Source organism: Cetorhinus maximus, chromosome 6 (genome assembly GCF_964194155.1).
Source record: "Cetorhinus maximus chromosome 6, sCetMax3.hap1.1, whole genome shotgun sequence".
Lineage (NCBI taxonomy): Eukaryota > Metazoa > Chordata > Chondrichthyes > Lamniformes > Cetorhinidae > Cetorhinus > Cetorhinus maximus.
The window spans coordinates 33,800,988-33,817,334 of record NC_135884.1 but is presented as its reverse complement, the minus strand read 5'-3'; the positions used below and the strand labels follow the sequence as shown (position 1 = coordinate 33,817,334).

The window sequence follows — 16,347 nt, the reverse complement described above, 5'->3', positions numbered from 1 at the left end:
ATTGTTCACTAAATTGCTGCTCCTCGGACTTATATTATTCATTGTCTTTTTTGTATTTCATATAAAACACACATAGAGTTCAAAGTAAATGGTAAGACCCCGGATTTCCAAACAAAGAAGATCTACAATTTGTGTAAGATGGGGATCAATATTCTAGACCCTTGATGCCATGACTGCCCACAATGCTAATGACTGCTCAAACTTGAGGGCTATCCTCTGCAGTGTCAACATAATTGCTTCCTTTGCCATTACTTTAAACAACAAGAAAACAGATAATGAGTAGATAGATGTTCAGCATCTTTTAAGAGCTTAAACAGTCCAAAATTATCAATCTTAAAAAATGGAAGTTCTCCTAACTGGAAAAAACAGGTTTTAAGATGGGAATGCAATGTAGAAATTGCACTTAATAGCCTGTGATGTTTCAGACTGATAGATGCAGCACTTGATTGATGGTGCATCATATTCAAGTTAAGAGGTTACATTACTACCAAAGTTCACTGAAATCAAGCTTGAAAGAAAGTCACCCAAAAGATAAATGCTATATCACCAGTCAGAAGGGCCCACTTCCGGTTTTAACAGAGGGAGGACAGATCGAGTGGGTAACCAACTCACTCACGGAAGAGGGCGTTCATCATTTAAATATTATGAGGGAGTGTGCCTTAAAATTAGCCACCATGATAAATTTAACCGTGGCTGCTCAGATTTCTCAGGCTTTAGAAAGCTTTCATCTGAAGGGAGGCAAGAACTGCTGGATCCAGGAGATAAGTGCCTACTGGATCCAGTTTACCTGCTTTACACACACACCCTAGACCCTTCTGTACTCTCTCCCCATCCCCCCTGACAACCCCCCCCCCCCCCCCCCCCCCACCCACCAAGGCCTTTGATGTCCCCCTCATTAACACCCAGACCTAGCCGAACTCCTCCACCACTTACCTAAACTTTCCTCAGGGTCCTTCCAATCTCTCCCCTAAGACTTTTGACTTTCCCCCTTATTCTTTTCCAATTCCCCCCGCCCCCAAGGCTCTTCTGATTTCCCCAGTGAATCTCCTGATTCCTCCTATGAGTCTTCCACTTCCATCCTGAACCCTTCTCATTTCTCCCTCCTCGCCTCCCCACCCTCCCCCCATCCCAACCAGGTTCTTCCAATCTATCCTCTGAGCCCCTCTCATCTCCCCCTGACTTTTCTGCTCTCCCCCACCAATTCTTCAGACCTCTTCCCCCAAACTCCAGGATTGGCCTAGAGTCTCCAAGAATTGAAGACCAATCTTCAGGATGCTGCTGTGCGTAACCCTGGAGAAAAATCATTGGGACATTAAAAAAGATTGTTTTTTTTGTCATTTTTTGAAAATTTCTCTGCCAGATTTAGGCTGTTGTTGACAGTCAAGCATCTTCCAATTGGATAATGGGTCTTTTTGATTTCCATTTGGCACAGAAAGGCAGTGTGTCACAAGGATGGATGTGTTGGCCAAGTGTGGGGGAAAGTCATGTGATGAAACCTCCAGGAATACATTTAATCACAGTTGGCAACCCTACCCCCCACTCTCTTGATTTTTCCCAAAAAGCTGATGTTCTCTATCATTAACCCAACCAATTTCTCCCTCAAGAGCCTCTGAACCAAATCTTAGTTCCCATATCCCTCACAAGGCATTTCCAATCTCTTCTACCACCAACAATTCCGATTTCCCCACTGAGGTTTCCGATCCCTCCCTCGCCACGTACTCCCCAGCACACCCAAAGCCTATCTGCTCAACAGCCCACCAACCGTTCAGTTTGACTGTCTGTGGCCAAAAAACAGAGGCAAAAAATGATAACAAAGTCCTGCCACTAAATTTTCAGGACCTGAGGGAAACTGATTCTTCCAGTTTTCCCAATCTCAAAGCAGCAATGCCCCACTACTCCCTGCACACCTTGGAAGTAATAGCCAGTCTTTTGTCTCTAATTGACTTGAATTAGAAACCCTACCACATGAATTTTAGCATTAACTAATGGAGGGATTCACCAAGCTATGTGATTCTAAATTCTCAAACCCCTAAACCTCAACTTTGAACTATAAATCCTCAGCAGATTTTGTTTTCATAAATGCTGAAACCTAATTCCGTGCTTTATATCTGACAGAACTGGTTTGATAATGAAAAGCCCAATGTCTTCTGGTTGTCCGGGTTCTTCTTTACCCAGGCCTTCCTGACTGGAGTCATGCAGAACTATGCCAGAAAGTACACTATCCCTATTGACCTGCTGGGATTTGAGTATCAGGTAATTCCTCTCTTTGTGTTTGTCCCATTACACTCTCTCTCTCTTTTATTTTCTTTGCCTTTCTCATCAATAAAGAATTAAGTCAGTCTTTTGGAATTTCTACATCCATTGTATAACCTCTTTTTCCTGATAGCATTGAAATCAAGTTTTGTCAAAATATTTAATTTTTATCACCAACGGAAGGAAAAGCAAATGTAAGCATACAACAGCAATCCAGTAACACGTGGTAGCTTATTGTGGTCAGTCCAAGCAATGGATATCACATACTCCCTTCCTCAGAATTAGTAAAAGTTCATGGTTCTTCCTATCATTCTGGTTGTTATATTATTAAAGTTTACTTGATAGTTGAAATTTGAACCTTGTTTTTGGTTAAAAACAGGAATTGAAGAGTGTTGTATTTCTTTAGGTTCTGTCCACAGACACAGCATCGGGATCGCCACCAGATGGAGCTTACGTTCATGGAACTTTCCTAGATGGTGCCCGATGGGATCGAGTGAGGTATGCAGGAACAATCATCACATTACTCCCTCTTGAATATGCAAGATTTCCTATGAAATTATTTTAACAGTGTGTTGTAATTGTTTGGCACGTGTGAAATGTTTATTGCAAACTTCTTATGATTTTTATTCCATTATTTTCCCTCTCCTCCCAGAGGGTTAATGGCTGAACAACTTCCAAAAATCCTCTTTGATTTAATGCCAGTTATCTGGATAAAACCAAGTGAGTAAATATACTTTAATATTTCTTGAAGAAATTTCCCTTTTTTGCTTCTATCATTTAAATCTTGAATAGAATGATAACATTTTGCTCAGATTCACAATTAATTCAGTGAAGGTTCAGAGGAAAGCTTTTGGCAAATATGTTAAGTGCTTGTATGCTGGTATATCATGGCATAATTTCAGGGCCATTTTTCAATGAGTTTATCAAAACAATTCATTTTCTGTTAAGGCATTAATTTAGTAATTCTAAAATAATAAAAATAAATTTGTCTTACCGCTCAGCAGACTGTTACAACCAGCAATTCTGGGCCTCATGCCCTTTCCACTGTGGCTCCAGGCCTGTTTTCTCTCCTTTCCTGCCCCAGCTGATTTCATCACCTGCTTCTTTTCAGCTCTTGTACTTGGTGACCTTGGCCTTTATTCCATCTCCAATGGTTAAGCATAGCATAAAATTCTCCATTGCCAATTCTAAACTGGCCCTCAAAGAGGCACAGCCCCTGAGAATATGCAGCTGCTCATTGTTCAGTTTTAGCCCCAGCCGTTGCCTCAATGATGTTTCACAATCCAGAACTGGACCCAATTTAGAGCATATAGCAGACTTGTATTTTATGTCTGATGTAAGAGGAAACAAACCTCTTGTTTTAATTCAGTCTCAGGACGGGGCTTCATTTGTTGCCCACTCCTAGTTGACCTGAAAAGGTGATGGTGGGCCTCCTTTTGAACTGCTGCCATTCTTTGTAGTGCTTTTGATACAACTGACTTGCTAGGGCACTTCAGAAGACAATTAAGAGTCAACTACGTTGGGACTGGAGTCAGTTATAGACCAGACCAGAAAAAGGCAGCAGGCTTTATTCCCTAAAGGACACTATTGATGCAGTAGGGTTTTTAAAACAATCCAACAACTTCATTGTCAATTTCATTGTTTCCAGATTTGGTAAGATTTGAGCTCATGCTCTCTAGGTTATTAGTTTAGGCCATGGAATAACTAGTCTAGAAAAAAAAACTACTTTTTTTAAATTCATCCACGGGATGGCTGGGCTAGCATTTATTGCTCATCCCTAGTTGCCCTTCAGAAGGTTGTGGTGAGCTGCCTTCTTGAACGTCTGTAGTCCATGTGGTGTAGGTACACCCATGGTACTGTTAGGAAAGGAGTTCCAGGATTTTGACCCAGTGACAGTGAAGGAATGGCGATATATTTCCAAGTCAGGATGGTGAGTGACTTGGATGGGAACTTCCAGGTGGTGGTGTTCCCATTTATCTGCTGCCCTTGTCCTTCTAGATGGTAGCGGTCGTGGGTTTGGAAGGTGCCTTTGAAGGAGCCTTGGTGAGTTCCTACAATGCATTATGTAGATGTTACACACTGCTGCTACCGCGCGTCGGTAGTGAAGGGAGTGAATTTTTGTGGATGTGCCAATCAAGTGGGCTGCTTTGTCCTGGATGGTGTCATGCTGCTTGAGTGTTGTAGGAGCTGCGCTCATCCAGGCAAGTGGGGAGTATTCTATCACACTCCTGACTTGTGCTGTGTAGGTGGCGGACAGGCTTTGGGGAGTCAGGAGGTGAGTTACTCGTCGCACGATTCCTAGCCTCTGACCTGCTGTTGTAGCCACAGTATTTATTTGGCTAGTCCAGTTCAGTTTCTGGTCAGTGGTAACGCCCAGGATGTTGATAGTGGGGGATTCAGTAATGGTAATGCCATTGAACATCAAGGGGCGATGGTTGGATTCTCTCTTGTTGAAAATGGTCATTGCTTTACACTCGTGTGGCGCGAATGTTACTTGCAACTAGTCAGCCCAAGCCTGGGTGTTGTCCAGGTCTTTCTGCATTTGGACGTGGACTGCTTCAGTATCTGAGGAGTTGTGAATGGTGTTGAACATTGTGCAATCATCAGCGAACATCCCCCCACTTCTGACCTTATGATAGAAGGAAGGTCATTGATGAAGGAGCTGAAGATGGTTGGGCCGAGGACACTACCCTGAGGAATTTCTGCAGTGTTGTCCTGGAGCTGAGATGACTGACCTCCAACAACCATAACCATCTTCCTTTGTGCTAGGTATGACTCCAACGAGCGAAGAGTTTTCCCCCTGATTTCCATTGACTCCAGTTTTGCTAGGGCTCCTTGATGCCACACTTGCTTAAGTGTTGCCTTGATGTCAAGGGCAGTCACTCTCACCTCATCTCGGGAGTTCAGCTCATTTGTCCATGTTTGAACCAAGGCTTTAATGAGGTTAGGAGCTGAGTAGCCTTGGTGGAACCCAAACTGGGCGTCAGTGAGCAGGTTATTGCTAAGCAAGTGCCACTTGATAACCCTGTTGATGACCCCTTCCATTACTTTACTGATGATCAAGAGTAGACTGATGGTGCGGTAATTGGCCGGGTTGGATTTGTCCTGCTTTTTGTGTATAGGACATACCTGGGTAATTTTCCACATAGCCGGGTAGATGCCAGTGTTGTAGCTGTACTGGAACAGCTTGGCTAAGGGCGTCGCAAGTTTTGGAGCACAGGTCTTCAGTACTATTGCCGGAATATTGTCAGGGCCCATAGCCTTTGCAATATCCAGTGCTTACAGCCGTTTCTTGATATCACGTGGAGTGAATCGAATTGGCTGAAGACTGGCATCTGTGATGCTGGGGACCTCCGGAGGAGGCTGAGTTGGATCATCCGCCCGGCACTTTTGGTTGAAGATGGTAGCCAATGCTTCAGCCTTACCTTTTGCACTGATATGCCGGGCTGCTCCATCATTAAGGATGGGGATATTTGTGGAGCCTCCTTCTCCAGTGAGTTGTTTAATTGTCCACCACCATTCACGACTAGATGTGGCAGAAATGTAGAGCTTTGATCTTGTGGGGTTGCTTAGCCCTGTATATCACTTGCTGTTTATTCTGTTTGGCACGCAAGTAGTCCTGTGTTATAGCTTCACCAGGTTGACACCTCATTTTTGTCTATGCCTGGTGTTGCTCCTGGCATTCCCTCCTGCACTCTTCATTGAACCAGGGTTGATCCCTTTGCTTGATGGTAATGGTAGAGTGGGGAATATGCCAGGCCATGAGGTTACAGACTGTGTTTGAGTACAATTCTGCCGCTACTGATGGCCCATAGCGTCTCATGGATTCCCAATCTTGAGTTGCTAGATCTGTTCGAAATCTATCCCATTTAGCACGTTGGTAGTGCCACACAACACGATGGAGGGTATCCTTAATGTGAAGGCAGGACTTTGTCTCCACAACGATTGTGCGGTGGTCACTCCTACCGATACTGTCATGGACAGATGCCTCTGCGGCAGGCAGGTTGGTGAGGATGAGGTCAAATATGTTTTTCCCTCTTGAGGATGAGGTCAAATATGTTTTTCCTTCTTGTTGGTTCCCCCACCACCTGCCGCAGACCCAGCCTGGCAGCTATGTCATTTAGGACTTGGCCAGCAGTGGTGCTACCGAGCCACTCTTGGTGATGGACATTGAAGTCCCCCACCCAGAGTACATTCTGCACCCTTGCCACCCTACGTGCTTCCTCCAAGTGGTGTTCAACATGGAGGAGCATTGATTCATCAGCTGAGAGAGGGCAGTACGTGGTAATCAGCAGGAGGTTTCCTTGCCCATGTTTGACCTGATGCTATGAGACTTCATGGGACCCGGAGTCAATGTTGAGGACTCCCAGGGCAACTCCCTCCCGACTGTATACCACTGTGCCGCCACCTCTGCTGGGCCTGTCCTGCTGGTAGGACATGACATATCCAGGGATGGTGGTGTCTGGGACATTATCTGTAAGGTATGATTCCGTGAGGATGGCTATGTTAGGCTGTTGCTTGACTAGTTTGTGAGACAGCTCTCCCAATTTTGGCACTAGTCCCCAGGAAGACTTTGCAGGGTCGACAAGGCTGCGATTGCCATTGTAATTTCCGGTGCCTAGATTGATGCCGGATGGTCTGTCCGATTTCATTCCTTTTTTGTGACTTTGTAGCGGTTTGTTACAACTGAGTGACTTGCTAGGCCATCTCAGAGGGCATTTAAGAGGCAACCACATTGCTGTAGATCTGGAGTCACATGTAGGCCAGATCAGGTAAGGACAAAGATTTCCTTCCCTCAAGGACATTAGTGAACCAGATGGGTTTTTACAACAATCGACAATGGTTCCATGGTCATCATTCAACTTTTAATTCCAGATTTTTATTGAATTCAAATTCCACCATCTGCTGTTGTGGGATTCGAACCCAGGTTCCCAGAGCATTACCCTGAGTCTCTGGATCACTAGTCCTGCGACAATACCACTACGCCTTCTCTCTGACTACACCATCGCCTCCCGTCTAAAGTGCTGCATTTAAATCTCTCCTTTGGATCCTACTAAGAAATCTACACCTATGCATCCAATTTCTGCTTGCCCGCAATGGACTGTACACACTCTTCCCATAGGGATGCACTTCTCTGTAACAGTGAACTAAGAAGCAAATTGAAAGCCAAGGCTTGGTGATGCCATAATGTATACTGGTATGCTGCTTTGCAAAAATACCAAATGGAGGGCAGGGACTACTTGCAAAGCTAGAGAAATTCAAATGGGGAACATCCTGTGGTTTGTTCTTGCATGTTTCTTTGCCAAATAAAACCCAAAGTTAAAAAGGTTAAGTAGTAAGCAATCACATTTTAAAACACAATGAATGTAGAACATTGCATGTAAATTAAATTGGCCTTTCTTTTCCTCCAGATAAAAGAACACTTTTCAAGACTTCAAATGACTATGTCTGCCCAGTCTACAAAACAAGTGAGCGTAAAGGTGTCCTCTCTACCACAGGACATTCAACCAACTTTGTTATTGCTCTACATCTGCCAACAGATAAAGCAGTTCAACTCTGGATCAAGCGTGGTGTTGCACTACTCTGTCAACTGGATGACTAGCATTAATGACTTTTAAACAATCTACAAATTGCACTCAACTAGAACTCTGATTTTATTTTTAACTATGTCATCCATTAGAGAGCAATTTATAGTCTCATTTATAGCATATCTCATTTTGTTTAAATCTTTTGTAATTCTACTTTTTAACTGTTATCTATACAGAGAAATGCTGTATTTCTTATTAGTTTGAATGAAGATCTTTCTGTATAAGTTATGGGCTTCCATATATAATATGTAGGCAGAAATAAAATTAAAATTACATATCCTGTAGAAGGAATCTACACCTCAAATGTGAAAATGAGATCAAATAAAGCATGAGACCTATATGGTTATGATCACATAAGCATGTGTAAATATCTGTTTTACATAACTATCTGCAGCAGCCTTAGTGGAACCTTTTCAGTTTTCCTACCCTTTTCTCCAAAAATTAAGCATCAGTGCTATCATTATGTATCTGCATATTCTGAAATAATATTCTCCAAACATACAAAAACAATGGACTGAATTTTAGTGGGCCGTTTGGAACATGTTTGGAGGCGGGGGAGCCATAAAATCTGAATGAAACACATTGAACTGGAAGTCCAATGTCTTGACCTCATTTCCGGATTTTACCAATGGCGGCCAACATGGGGGCATGGACTTAGCATGTCTGCATGGCAGGAGAGCAATTATGGATTTAAAAGGCCAATTAACTGAAATTTTACAGTGCAATTCTGATTTTTTTTGATGGCACATGGGAATCATGAGGCTTTAGAGCCCCACCTGGTTAAATCAAGCAGCAAGGAAGTGGGATATCAGTGTGGGCTCTCAGCCAGCCATCGAGAAAACCAGAATGCAATGGCAGGGAAGGTGGTGGCACAAATGGCCATACATAGCCAAACAATGGCAGAGGTGGGGAAAAAGGCAGGCTGCCTGGTCACAAGGAATGATTCAGGAAAAAATGAAGTAGAGGGCCTTGGACTAGGAGATAGGGCACCTGCCACAGGCCTCATCCACCTAGGTTTTGGAACCCCAGTTAAGGAGGAGCAGCAGCTAAGGGGAGCAAGGTCCATGCACCATCGGGGGAACATTCACAACCTCCAGACTAACAAGAGGGCCAGTCTTAAGGTGGGCACACTGGAGAAGAGCACAGAGGGGTGTGCGACTAAAGGAAGCTATCCCCAGGAGAAAGTCTACTGCCTGAGGCTGAACTATCTCCATATATATAAGTGGCAGCGTCAGCAAAGACTACAACCCTTCCGGAAGTTACTTATCTCTGCACCAGGCTGCAGGATGAGCTAAGACCCATGGGAGGTGATAGTCACCCAATGTCAGTGGCCCCGAAGGTCACCATGGCTCTTAACTTCTGTGCCTCCAGGTCTTTCTGGGGGATGCACAGGAGACGTGTGAGACCTCCAAGCTGTGCCCCATGGGTGCATCAAGGAAGCAACCAATGCCATGTTCTAGAGATGTACTACTGTACCCATCCGGACAGTCACGTGGAGAGGTCCATTGGGTTCAGGGTCATCGCTGGATTTCCCCAGCTGCAAGGTGCCATCAACTGCACGCATGTAGCCATCAAGGCTCCCACAGACCAGCCAGCTGCCTTCATCAACGGAAAGGGCTTCCATTTCCTAAATGTACAATGCTCAATGACCACAGAAAGCAGATCCTTCAGGTGTATGCATAATTCCTGAGAAGCAACCACGACACATGCATATTTCGGCAGTCTCAGGTCACAGGTTTTCTGCCACACCACTCTCCCAGGTCCCCCTCAATCACTGTCTTGTGCCTTTAGGGATGAATACCTGGAGACAAGAGATACTCACTGAAGTCATGGTTACTCACAGATGCAGAAGAGAGGTACAACACCTGCCACAGGTCAAGGTAGCGACCATCGAGCAGGCCTTTATTCTACTGAAGATGTGATTCAGGTGCCTTGATCGAGCTGGTGAAGCCATTCAGTATTTCCCAGCGAGAGTCTCGCATATCGTGGTAGTGTGCTGTGCTGTGCAAAACCTGGCACTGCAGAGGGGAAGAGTTGAACAATGAGGACCTTGTCAATCTCAATACCACCTCCTACAATGAGGATGTGGATGAGCCAATTGACCACGCGATGCATGATGAAGGTCCCTGTGCATGGACCACAGGCAAGGTGCAATGAAATACCTGCAAGGGAGACTTGAAACAAGTTAATGCACAGACATTTCCGATGACCTTTATGACCTTTCAGAGACATTCCAATAAAACCTTATTTTTATGCAGCCCTACTGTTGCCTCCTTCAGGAGCTTACCGAATGCAGCTTATTACATTGTTTCTAGCCCATTGTGGGTGCCAGGCTGTAGGTGAGATCTGAAAGGCCAGAAAGAATTGGAAGGAGAAGCAGCACAGTGTGTGAACCCTTTAGTGAATAGCACAACAAACATGAGACTTAACTTCTACATACCCCTTTTACCTGTGAACCCCAAGTGCAGGTAGGTGCTCTTCCTAAATCTCTAATGCGCACTCCGACATGGTTCTGCCTGTTTGCAACTAAGGTGGAGGCATACTGCTGACCTAGCTGCCCCTGGCTTGAGATCCCCTTGTTTGTCATCCATTGGCTGCCTGAGGCCTGGAGGGCCTTGGCACAGGTGCAGGACCCTTCTCTGTAGTTGTAACTACCTGAGTTGCTTGTATCACTGGCAGAGGGGCTGAGGAGCTGCTGTCCACACTAGGAGTGCCCTGAAAGGAACCAACAGATGCAGAAAGAAGCCGCCCCTCCTCCCTCACAAGGCACACTATGTACCTGCCTGCTAATCTGAGAAGTACCTGGTGGAGAATGCAGACCTCATCCCCCTCTCACCTTACCACTACTGCATAGAACTCACAGACAAGGTGATGGCATGCAGGTCTGCGTACATCTGGGGCACCACTGACTGGTCTGCTGGATCTGGCTCTTCTTGAGGATCACCAATCTTTTGATGGAGGAAACCATGCACACAATCGCCAAAGTCATGGGAGCACTCATGGCCTGGATGGACTCCTCCATTGTCTATGCATGAGTGCGCATAGCCTCTGGCTGCTCTGCCTGGTGTTCCCATACTTCTCACTGCAGCTGCATCATGTGCCATGTAGCCGACTACTGCAGAGGCACATCAATGCTTGGGCTCAGCATTGCCCTGGCCTCCCACAGTCTTCAGGATGTAAATGTCCAAGACTGTCACAGCTTCTGTCAGCTGCAAAGGTGCATCCATGCTGAGCTTCAGGGTCACCACTGGTAAGAAAAGCACGATTGTATACCCAAGATCCTGAAAGTATCTCTGCTAGTGGAGGGTTTGGGGGAATGATGTGATGGTGTCCCATCTGAGGATCCCTCCTCCTTCTCCTACTCCACCTCAGAGACGGCCGGATGGTTCTGGCCTCTAGCTTTCCGTGCTTCGACCTGACCCTGATCTGCACAAAAGGACAGATTCATTGAAGGGTTTTGTACTGCCTTCTCCTGCAAGCAGAAAAGTAACACTGTTAGTTTCCCACGGAGATGAGCACAACGCTTATGCGTTGATGGAGAGTTCAGCTCTTTTGTCCATGTTTGGACCAGGCTGTAATAAGGTTAGGAGTTGAGTGGCCCTGGCAGAACCCAAACTGAGCATCAGTGAGCAGGTTAATGTTATATAATGTATGATAGTTTTCTGATGATCGAGAAGGTTAAATAGAGAAAAACTATTTCTGTTGGCTGGGGAGTCTAGGACTGCGGGATATAGTTCAAAAATTAGAGCAGATCTTTCAGGAGTGAAATTAGGAAACATTTCTGCATACAAAGGGTGGCAGAGTTTGTAACTCTTGTGCAAATGGCAATTTTTATAATAAAACAGAAAATGTTGGAAATAGTCAAAATGCCTGACAGCATCTGTGGAGAGAGACACAGAGTCAATGTTTCAGGTCAATGACTTTTCATCAGATGTTTAGGCGGAGTTAGATCGCAGATCTGCCATGATCCCATTGAATAGCAGAACGGACTCAAGGGGCCAAGTTGCCTAATCTTATTCCTATGTTAATGCATCCCATAGAAAGGAGTAACAAAAAAAAAACTTGCATTTACATACATTGCACAAACTCAATTCTCAAAATGCTTAATAACCAATGAAGTGCTTTTGAATTGTAGTCACTATTGTAAGTTAACTTGTTTTATGAAATTTTATGAAGTTTTTAAATCCAGTTTTTGAGTGCCCACCACTTCGGCAAAATTGTTGAGTATCAAGGTTGTGAAGTTCATTGAGTTGATTGACATGTTTGTTTCAGTGGACTTAATATTTTAGGAGAAACATTCTTGGTACAGATTGAGGCAAGATGTGTGAGTATGGCTATGAACCTAGTATCCATCATTTGGAAAATCTGGTGGGAAGTCCAGAGAAATTGGCTCAAGTTGAGAGAGCAAATTGTAAGGCAACAATTTCACTGGCAGAAACCAGGCAGCCAGTAGTTAAAATGGCCAGTGCAACTTACCCCCTTGGGATACCTTTTCTGTGGATTGCGATTTTTAGCTGCTTTATCAGCAAGCGACTGGGATACCTACAAAAAGGCAATGGGATCCTTCTTTAAATATACTGTTTTGAACATGATGTGCTTGGAAGCTGCTGTAGCTTCCATGACGAGCCAACCAGATGGCAAACAAAAGATGCCCAGAAGGGTAAATCATTTAACAAAATAGGTTTCCTTATGGGCCAGCAAGAAGGTTCCACCACCAGAATATTTTCAAGCATGAATGGAGAATTCGGAGGAGGTTCAAGATGTGTATAAGCCAACTAGTATGTGTTACATATACCACATACTTGGAGATCTCACTCGGCATTAATTACAGGTAATCTGGAACCTGCAGTATGGTTATTGATTTTTGCTTTGTTTTTGCTGCAACATCAATCTGGCAGTAGTTTAGCTATTGTAATAGATCTAACTGAAGCAATAAGGTCCTGCCTTAAGGTAAAAGTATTGCACACCTTACAGATGAAAGAAGGAAGAAAATGTACTCAATAAGCATCTTTCAATTAATTACTTTTTGAAGTGTAGTTATTGTTATATTGCAAGAAGACACGGCCAATTTGCATGCAGCAAAATTTCACAAACCGAAATGCTAAAAATGATGGCATAACCTAGTGTGTCTTTCCAAATGTTACTGTCAAAGGATTAATGTCAGCCAGGACACCAGGAGGACACACCTGTATCTTCATTTGGAGTGCTGTGTCCAGTTTTGGGCAGCAACCATCAAGATAGATATATTAGCCTTGGAGAACATACAACACAGAATTACCAGATCCTAATGGATTAAAATTATCATGACAGGTTGTATTAATTTTGTTTGTACTCCTTTGAATCCTGAAGCTTAAGATGTAATCTAATTAAGATCTTTTAAAACAAATAAGAGATTTTACAGGGTGGAAATAGAGAAACTATTTCCTCTACAGGGGAATCCAAAACAAGGGAGCCATTCAGATGGCATGTCCATCATTGACAATAGGCATGACCAAATACTTTGATACTAATTGACAGTCATATTTTAAATTGCCACATAAAAAAACCAGTGTGAGAGAACTGAGGCAGAGAGAAGAGAAGCAAATGAAGGACTCTCATTTTGCTATTCGGAAAATACATGTACACTGATGGTGCTGTAAGCAGATCTTTATGCTTGGGAACACCATAGAGCTGAGCCTAGAGTATGAGAAGCCACTTGTTATCAACTTCACTGATTTCAAGAAGGCTTTCGATAGCGTCCATTGGCAGTCACTCTGGTACATCACAAGACAGTACGGCATTGCTGAGTGGTATATTAATATCTTCAAAGCCTCATACCACAACTCCAACTGTTGCATCAAGATCAGCACAGGCGCCACAAACTCCTTCAACATCATCACAGGAGTACAGCAAGGCCGCATACTCTCCACATTAATTTTTCTCTTGGTTATTAATTTCATCATGAGGAAGATGATTGTGGGTGTGGACTTTGGCATCCTGTTGCCACATCACTGGTTGGTGGACCTGGATTTTGCAGAAGACATTGCCTTGCTGGCTGAAGAACTGTGCATGCTCCAAGACATGAATCCACCAGTCTTGAGAGTAGCGGTGCCAAGGCTGATCTATGCATTGGCTGCAAGAAGACCTAGACAATGATGACTGAATGGCAACAAGACCCTCCCATCACCATCGGGCAATAGAACATCAAGGACATTGACAACTCCCCCTACCTAGGAAGCAACATCTCTGGAGAGGGTGATGTAGAGATCAACGTCCACACAAGAATTGGCAATTCAGTCTTCCAGCGGCTCCACACAGTCTGGGCATCCAGCACTGTCAACATGGTCATGAAGCTGCAACTCTACATGTCCATTGTTGAACCGACCGCAATCTATGCCAGCACAACATGGAAAAGAACAGCAAAGGTCATGAGAGTTGGATGTCTTAAGTGCTACAGAGGACTGGTCAAAGGCACCCATGGGCATTGTGACAGAGAGATGATTAAGGCTGGCAGGAAAAGTATTTCACCTCCTGGACATATGCCTACCAGAATGGCAGTAGAATGGACACCACTGGACAGAAGAAGAAGATGGAGCTGGCCAAAGAAGTCCTGGCAAAGGACCTCCAAGAGCGGGACACCACTTGGGCTACAGCAGGAGACATTGTAATGGACCAGAGCCGATGGTGGAGTCTAGCTGCCCAGTGTCCCACATGGGCCTGGAGGAACTAGGTCTAAATAAGTAAGATGATGCCTTGTTCTATCTTGCCACCTCTGCTGTTAAATATAACATCCAGCCTTGTAAAATCCACAATTTCTTCCATCTAAACTTTGGGAAGACCAAAGCCACTAACTTCATTGATAGATGAGTGATAATGAATGGCAAGATTAAAAACATAAAATTAGATATGCCCATATGTGGTGAGGGCACACCTAGAGTACTGTGTACAATATTGGTTTCCTTATTTAAGAAAGGATATATATATGTTGGAGCAGTTCAGGGTAGATTTATTAGACTAATACCTGTACTGGGAGGATTATCCAATGAGGAAAGGTTGGACAGGCTAGGCTTGTATCCACTGGAGTTTAGAAGAGTAAGAGGTGACATGATTGAAACATATAGGATTCTGAGGGATCTTGACAGGATGTGGAAAGGATGTTTCCTCTTGAGGGAGAATCTAGAACTAGAGGTCGCTGTTTAAAATTAAGCGGTTGCCCATTTAAGATAGAGACGAGGAGAAAATTTTTCTCTGAGTGTAGTGAGTCTTTGTAACTCTCTTCCTCAAAAGGTGGTGGAAGCAGAGTCTTTGACTATCTTCAAGGCAGATCTACATAGATAAGCACACCCTGTGATAGGTTATTGGGAGTAGGTGGGAATATGGAGTTGAGGTTACAATCAGATCAGCCATGATCTTATTGAAAGGTGGGGCAGACTGGAGGGGCTGAGTGGCCTACTCCTGCTCCTAATTCATATGTTTGTATGCACTTCTGCTATCATCACTGGAGTTAATGCTACAAATGTAAACCTTATAAGGACTTTTGGGGTCAGGCTTCCATATATCTTTCTGAGAAAGTAAAATTGAACAAGATCAGTTAAAGAAAAGAGCTAGATTATTTCCTATTCTCTTCTCTTTTGGGGATTTGTGGCATTGGTTCATTTTGCGGAGGGTGAAGACTGAAAGAGACAGGCAAACTGCCAGAAAGGCCAGTGCTGTTATTTTTAGCAATTGGCTGTCAGTATCTAAAAACTGACAGCATGTGAACCTTGAAAAACAACATGGTCAGAATGCTCCAGGTTATATTTTGAGTAAAGAAATACAAGGTAAGTTTTTTAAAAATCTGCTAGAACAGATATTCCTAGAAGCATGAATGTAGTGATAGCAGTTCTGTTTAATGATCAAGAGAAAGTGGCACATAAGCAATCATGTTGTTTACTCAGTCACTAAATATAGACAGAACAAATGAATCTGCAGCTCTTATGGTTCCTGTTAATTTCCACACTTCAGTTGGAAGTGAAAAATACTAGAAATTTATGTTAGGAACAAGTTTTGTTCTTATGTAAACTATTTATCTTAGTTTAGCATTCTTAGTGGTGAACTTTATTTTCTAAGGCATTTTCACCCTTCCAGCATCAAAGGGACAAAATATTTTCTATGAAAACATTCAGCATGAAAATCACAGTTCGACCTAGAAATCTGATTGTCCCACATTTGATTTTCTAAGTTACTAAGTCAAATATGGTGTGCAGGAAACGTATGTTCATTAGGAACCATATGTGTGCCATTTCGATCAGGCTTCTTCCAAAGTGTGCAGGGTGCATACCAAAACTATTTAAATCAAAAAGTAACTTTTGTAAGTAAGATTCCTTTGCTTGTATTAGAACCCTTGTGTGATATTGATCTGCCTCAATGCCATGTGTTAAATTCACCCAGCTAATAAAGGATCCTTCACCAATGCTATTTAAAGAAATTATGCAATACTTAACAGGTTAGTTGCTGGTTTGTAACTTCAAGCTGAATGAGTGTTTTT

At 43.6% G+C, this 16,347-nt stretch overlaps 2 protein-coding genes across 2 annotated transcripts in view; both read left to right on the top strand.

The window, feature by feature from the left end:
* dnah12 (dynein, axonemal, heavy chain 12) overlaps positions 1-8,198 on the top strand; it is a 349,430-nt gene extending 341,232 nt beyond the window's left edge. Inside the window, exons 70-73 of the mRNA XM_078543543.1 lie at positions 2,116-2,253; positions 2,660-2,751; positions 2,906-2,973; positions 7,665-8,198. Coding sequence (XP_078399669.1) covers positions 2,116-2,253; positions 2,660-2,751; positions 2,906-2,973; positions 7,665-7,855 — 489 coding nt within the window. The 3' untranslated portion in view covers positions 7,856-8,198. The remainder of the gene's footprint in view (positions 1-2,115; positions 2,254-2,659; positions 2,752-2,905; positions 2,974-7,664) is intronic.
* A 7,362-nt stretch (positions 8,199-15,560) lies between these two features.
* Positions 15,561-16,347, top strand: part of asb14a (ankyrin repeat and SOCS box containing 14a) — a 38,300-nt gene continuing 37,513 nt past the window's right edge. The window contains exon 1 of the mRNA XM_078542912.1: positions 15,561-15,640. The gene's annotated coding sequence lies outside the window, so the exon portion shown is untranslated. The remainder of the gene's footprint in view (positions 15,641-16,347) is intronic.